The 7,500-nt window shown below is 45.8% G+C and overlaps 1 protein-coding gene across 4 annotated transcripts in view; it reads right to left on the bottom strand.

Annotated features, from left to right (window-relative positions):
* Nucleotides 1–7,500, bottom strand: part of LOC143277812 (uncharacterized) — a 37,257-nt gene that overhangs the window by 1,244 nt on the left and 28,513 nt on the right. For all 4 annotated transcript variants that reach the window (XM_076582718.1, XM_076582714.1, XM_076582715.1 and 1 more), the window contains one exon: nt 608–2,086. In XM_076582718.1, the coding sequence (XP_076438833.1) occupies nt 608–2,086 (1,479 nt within the window). The remainder of the gene's footprint in view (nt 1–607; nt 2,087–7,500) is intronic.

The raw sequence follows: 7,500 nt of genomic DNA, 5'->3' as shown, positions 1-7,500 counted from the left end.
ACAGGTATGTTTATTAAAGAAACACCTTTTCTAGGTGTAAACTGAAAGGTGAAAGAAACGACAACAGGTATGTTATGTTGAAGAAACACCTTTTCTAGGTGTAAACTGAAAGGTGAAAGAAACGACAACAGGTATGTTTGTTAAAGAAACACCTTGTCCAGATGTAAACTGAAAGGTAAAAGAAACGACAACAGGTATGTTATGTTGAAGAAACACCTTGTCCAGGTGTAAACTGAAAGGTAAAAGAAGCGACAACAGGTATGTTTGTTAAATAAACACCTTGTCCAGGTATAAACTGAAAGGTAAAATAAACGACAACAGGTATGTTATATTGAAGAAATACCTTTTCTAGGTGTAAACTAAAAGGTGAAAGAAACGACAACAGTTATGTTTGTTAAAGAAACACCTTGTCCAGGTGTAAACTGAAAGGTAAAAGAAGCGACAACGGGTATGTTATGTTGAAGAAACACCTTGTCCAGGTGTAAACTGAAAGGTAAAAGAAACGACTACAGGTATGTTATGTTGAAGAAACACCTTGTCCAGGTGTAAACTGAAAGGTAAAAGAAACGACAACAGGAATGTTTGTTAAAGAAACACCTTGTCTCACCTTGTCCAGGTATCTGGTGATCAGAGAGGGCAGGAAACGAGACAGGGCCGACTGACGACGAGGTCCGAACTCTCGGGCTACGGACTCTGCTGTCACCACGTGGTGGCCGGAGGACAGCCCGTCATCCGCCGGCAGGGGAGCCAGGTGCTCTGGACTGCGGACCTCTGAGGAGGCAGAAGAGGAGAGCACGTGGACATAGTCCTCCTGCCCTGGTTCTCGGAAGCCGTCTTCAGCTGGAGGAGGGGGAGTAACTGTTTGCTGAGCACTGGATTGTCTCCCTTGAGCCGTGTCCGTGCCGTGCTCAGCAGAGGCGCAGTTTTCGCTTAGCTCTTTGCCGTCACGGGTCTCGTGGGCAGCGGGTGGGGAAGTCTGGTCAATGATTGTGTCGTCCACGTAGTTTGGTTTCCCTTTGTGTTTGTCGTGAACGGACACACCCAGCGTGTCCTCAGCCTCGGCCCCTGGAGCGTCCAGCTCTGTGTGGCTACGAGGGAAACAGCAAGCCGCGATGGTCGCCTCACAGTCCTCGGTGCAGACCCCGGGGTGAAAATCGATCCTGGCGATGGCGTTTTGGACCTCCTCCACGGTCTGCCCGTCCAGAACCAGGTCGGCAGCCCAACACCTGACCTCCAGCGTTGCCTGCGGACTGGCCTCAACTCCGCGGGGCGTGGCAGACCGCTCGTGGGGCACTGGTTCTGATGGGGGCGTGGCGGACCGCTCGTGGGGCACTGGCTCTGGAGGGGGCGTGGCGGACCGCTCGTGGGGCACTGGCTCTGGAGGGGGCGTGGCGGACCGCTCGTGGGGCACTGGTTCTGATGGGGGCGTGGCGGACCGCTCGTGGGGCACTGGTTCTGATGGGGGCGTGGCGGACCGCTCGTGGGGCACTGGCTCTGGAGGGGGCGTGGCGGACCGCTCGTGGGGCACTGAAGTGGGCGTGTCTGCGTCAGGAGCGGGCTGCGGAGTTCCCGCCTCCGCCCAAGACGGCTGCTGCCTCTGCCCGTTGTCATCCCCACAAGCACCCTCAAGCTCAGCGGCATCGTGTGCAGACTTCGTTTCGCTCTCGCTCCCCTGGTGCTCTCCCTCTATGGGCCATGACCCTGTGGGAGTGGGAGGAGAAGAAGGAGAAGGAGGAGTAGGAGAAGGAAGAGGAGACGTCTCTTCCGCACACCTGTTCTCCAGGTGAGCGAGGCGCGGCAGCAGCCTTGTCATCATGGTCAGTAGGTGCGGGCCAGGTGTGGTGGTCGCCAGCCGGTCGGCAGCCTGCCCGTGGGTCACCACCACCTGGTTCAGCTCTATGAGCGAGGCCAGCTCCGAGGTCGCCGCGGCCAGGAAGCGCTGCTGCTCCTTGTGAACCATGTGCAGCAGCTCCTGGCGCCGGGAGTCCAGGGCTTGGCTGAGCTGGTCCATCTGCCGCTTGATGGTCAGGCTGGCGGCCGTGAAGTTCTGCTGTCCTTGGTGAAGGTCCTGCTCCAAGTGGTTGATCTGGAAAACAATTCTTTTTTCGCTTGAGCTGACCGTTCCCAAACCAAGCTGTGGTTATGGAGAATGTCACACACCTGTACACGTTTCACCTTGACCAGATTAAACTGGTCATGTTGACAGTCACACACCTTGACCATAAACTGGTATATTGATAGCCACACACCTTGACCATAAACTGACATATTGATAGTCACACACCTTGACCATAAACTGGTATATTGATAGTCACACACCTTGACCATAAACTGGTATATTGACAGTCACACACCTTGACCATAAACTGATATATTGACAGTCACACACCTTGACCATAAACTGATATATTGATAGTCACACACCTTGACCATAATCTGTCATATTGACAGTCACACACCTTGACCATAATCTGTCATATTGATAGTCACACACCTTGACCATAAACTGGCATACTGATAGTCTCACACCTTGACCATAAACTGGTATATTGATAGTCACACACCTTGACCATAAACTGACATATTGATAGTCACACACTTGACCATAAACTGACATATTGATAGTCACACACCTTGACCATAAACTGGTATATTGATAGTCACACACCTTGACCATAAACTGGCATATTGATAGTCTCACACCTTGACCATAAACTGGTCATGTTGACAGTCACACACCTTGACCATAAACTGGTATATTGATAGTCACACACCTTGACCATAAACTGGTATATTGATAGTCACACACCTTGACCATAAACTGATATATGGACAGCCACACACCTTGACCATAAACTGGTATATTGATAGTCACACACCTTGACCATAAACTGGTATATTGATAGTCACACACCTTGACCATAAACTGGTCATGTTGACAGTCACACACCTTGACCATAAACTGGTCATGTTGACAGTCACACACCTTGACCATAATCTGTCATATTGATAGTCACACACCTTGACCATAAACTGGCATACTGATAGTCTCACACCTTGACCATAAACTGGTATATTGATAGTCACACACCTTGACCATAAACTGACATATTGATAGTCACACACTTGACCATAAACTGACATATTGATAGTCACACACCTTGACCATAAACTGGTATATTGATAGTCACACACTTGACCATAAACTGACATATTGATAGTCACACACCTTGACCATAAACTGGTATATTGATAGTCACACACCTTGACCATAAACTGGCATATTGATAGTCTCACACCTTGACCATAAACTGGTCATGTTGACAGTCACACACCTTGACCATAAACTGGTATATTGATAGTCACACACCTTGACCATAAACTGATATATGGACAGCCACACACCTTGACCATAAACTGGTATATTGATAGTCACACACCTTGACCATAAACTGGTATATTGATAGTCACACACCTTGACCATAAACTGGTCATGTTGACAGTCACACACCTTGACCATAAACTGGTCATGTTGACAGTCACACACCTTGACCATAAACTGGTCATGTTGACAGTCACACACCTTGACCATAAACTGGTATATTGACAGTCACACACCTTGACCATAAACTGGTATATTGATAGTCACACACCTTGACCATAAACTGGTCATGTTGACAGTCACACACCTTGACCATAAACTGGTCATGTTGACAGTCACACACCTTGACCATAAACTGGTCATGTTGACAGTCACACACCTTGACCATAAACTGGTCATGTTGACAGTCACACACCTTGACCATAAACTGGTCATGTTGACAGTCACACACCTTGACCATAAACTGGTATATTGATAGTCACACACCTTGACCATAAACTGGTATATTGATAGTCACACACTTGACCATAAACTGACATATTGATAGTCACACACCTTGACCATAAACTGGTATATTGATAGTCACACACCTTGACCATAAACTGGCATATTGATAGTCTCACACCTGGACCATAAACTGGTCATGTTGACAGTCACACACCTTGACCATAAACTGGTATATTGATAGTCACACACCTTGACCATAAACTGATATATGGACAGCCACACACCTTGACCATAAACTGGTATATTGATAGTCACACACCTTGACCATAAACTGGTATATTGATAGTCACACACCTTGACCATAAACTGGTCATGTTGACAGTCACACACCTTGACCATAAACTGGTCATGTTGACAGTCACACACCTTGACCATAAACTGGTCATGTTGACAGTCACACACCTTGACCATAAACTGGTATATTGACAGTCACACACCTTGACCATAAACTGGTATATTGATAGTCACACACCTTGACCATAAACTGGTCATGTTGACAGTCACACACCTTGACCATAAACTGGTCATGTTGACAGTCACACACCTTGACCATAAACTGGTCATGTTGACAGTCACACACCTTGACCATAAACTGGTCATGTTGACAGTCACACACCTTGACCATAAACTGGTCATGTTGACAGTCACACACCTTGACCATAAACTGGTATATTGACAGTCACACACCTTGACCATAAACTGGTATATTGATAGTCACACACCTTGACCATAAACTGGTCATGTTGACAGTCACACACCGTGACCATAAACTGGTCATGTTGACAGTCACACACCTTGACCATAAACTGGTCATGTTGACAGTCACACACCTTGACCATAAACTGGTCATGTTGACAGTCACACACCTTGACCATAAACTGGTCATGTTGACAGTCACACACCTTGACCATAAACTGGTCATGTTGACAGTCACACACCTTGACCATAAACTGGTCATGTTGACAGTCACACACCTTGACCATAAACTGGTCATGTTGACAGTCACACACCTTGACCATAAACTGGTCATGTTGACAGTCACACACCTTGACCATAAACTGGTCATGTTGACAGTCACACACCTTGACCATAAACTGGTCATGTTGACAGTCACACACCTTGACCATAAACTGGTCATGTTGACAGTCACACATCCACACGCACCTCACTCTCCTTTCCTCTGGCCCAGAAAAGCGTGATCTATCTGTCTTTCTGTGTGCTATTCTTCTTCTTCTTCTTCTCCTTCTCCTTCTTCTTCTCCTCCTCCTCCTTCTTCTTCTTCTTCTTCTTCTTCTTCTTCTTCTTCTTCTTCTTCTCCTCCTCCTCCTCCTCCTCCTCCTCCTTCTTCTTCTTCTTCTTCTTCTTCTTCTGTATCAGTCATATTGTAGTCTTGACCGTCCGTAGGTCGAGGAATAGGTAAAAACAACAACAAACAAACAAAAAAACCTCAGAACAAAACACCACATGATTGCTAATCTATCATCCTCAAAAATTAAGATTTTTGTCTCGTCTCGTCTCGTCTCGTTATTGTATTGTACATAAATATTTATAGTTATGTTTTTATATGCGTATGTCATTATGATAATGTTGCTGTTGTGAATACTTTAACTCTCAAATTTTTTTTTCTAAACCCCGAAGGCCGGATGTAAACAAGCACGTTGAGCTATTCCTTTACCCCATTAAATAGAATCTCCTTCCTACTTTGCTGTCTAACCCACCACCACCCCCATCACCCCCCTCTCTCTCTCCCTCCCCCACTCTTTCTCTTTCTCATATCTCTTCTCGTTTTCTCTTTCCTTTCTGGTACTTTCCTCATTTTTGTTCAGTACTGGACGAAAAAAAATCAACAACAACTTTGCTGTGTTTACTCCATTGCCCTCAGCAATGAAAACATTATTATATTCATCGATATATTCATTTATTTATTTATGTATCCATTGATATTTTCTCAAGGCCTGACAAAGCGCGTTGGGTTGTGCTCTCGTCAGGCATCTGCTCAGCAGATTTGGTGTAGCATAGATGGATTTGTCCGAGCGCTGTGACGCCTCCATGAGTAACTGAACTGAACTGAACTGAACTGGATTAAACGATTTGTTTCATTTCTGTTTTCTGTCTCTGTCTGTCTCTCTGTCTCTGTCTGTCTGTATGTATATCTCCGTTTTTCCCTGGCTCTGTCTTGTCTCTGTCTCTCTCTATCTCTGTCTCTGTGTCTCTCTATCTCTGTCTCTATCTCTATCTCTGTCTCTCCCTATCTCCGTTTCTCCCTGGCTCAGTCTCTGTTTCTTTCTCTGTCTTGTGTCTCTGACTGTGTGCTTTCGTTTCAATTTAATTCTCTATCTCTGTCTCTCTGTGTGCCCCTCTGTCTCTATCTCTCTCTCTCTCTCCGTTTCTTTCTGGCTCCGTCTATCTATGTGTGTCTCTGTCTGTCTTGTCTGTCTGTCTCTCTATGTCTCTCTATCTCCGTTTCTCTCTGGCTCTGTTTGTCTCTCTCTCTCTCTCTCTCTCTCTCTCTCTCTGTTCGTTTCAATTCAGTTCTCTCTCTCTGTCTCTCTCTCTGTGCCTCTGTCTGTCTCTGTCTCTGTGCCTCTGTCTGTCTCTCTCTGTCTGACTCTCTCTCTGTGTCTCTCTGTCTGACTCTCTCTCTGTCTCTGTCTCTCTCTACCCCCCATCTCTCTCTCGGTTTCTCACAGGCTCTGTCTCTGTCTTGTGCCTCTGTCTGTCTTATATCCCTCTCTGTGTCTGTCTTATATCTCTCTGTGTCTGTCTTATATCCCTCTGTGTCTGTCTTATATCTCTCTGTGTCTGTCTTATATCCCTCTCTGTGTCTGTCTTATATCCCTCTCTGTGTCTGTCTTATATCTCTCTGTGTCTGTCTTTTTCCCTCTCTGTGTCTGTCTTATATCCCTCTCTGTGTCTGTCTTATATCTCTCTGTGTCTGTCTTATATCCCTCTGTGTCTGTCTTATATCTCTCTCTGTCTTATATGTGTCTGTCTTATATCTCTCTGTGTCTGTCTTATATCCCTCTGTGTCTGTCTTATATCCCTCTGTGTCTGTCTTATATCTCTCTGTGTCTGTCTTATATCTCTCTGTGTCTGTCTTATATCTCTCTGTGTCTGTCTTTTTCCCTCTCTGTGTCTGTCTTTTTCCCTCTCTGTGTCTGTCTTATATGTGTCTGTCTTATATCCCTCTGTGTCTGTCTTATATCCCTCTGTGTCTGTCTTATATCTCTCTGTGTCTGTCTTATATCCCTCTGTGTCTGTCTTATATCTCTCTGTGTCTGTCTTATATCCCTCTCTGTGTCTGTCTTATATCCCTCTCTGTGTCTGTCTTTTTCCCTCTCTGTGTCTGTCTTATATCCCTCTCTGTGTCTGTCTTTTTCCCTCTCTGTGTCTGTCTTTTTCCCTCTCTGTGTCTGTCTTATATCCCTCTCTGTGTCTGTCTTATATCCCTCTGTGTCTGTCTTTTTCCCTCTCTGTGTCTGTCTTATATCCCTCTCTGTGTCTGTCTTTTTCCCTCTCTGTGTCTGTCTTTTTCCCTCTCTGTGTCTGTCTTATATCCCTCTCTGTGTCTGTCTTATATCTCTCTGTGTCTGTCTTTTTCCCTCTCTGTG

This window comes from Babylonia areolata, chromosome 35 (genome assembly GCF_041734735.1).
Source record: "Babylonia areolata isolate BAREFJ2019XMU chromosome 35, ASM4173473v1, whole genome shotgun sequence".
NCBI classification, from domain to species: Eukaryota; Metazoa; Mollusca; class Gastropoda; order Neogastropoda; family Buccinidae; genus Babylonia; species Babylonia areolata.
This window is presented reverse-complemented; position numbering and strand designations above follow the sequence as displayed.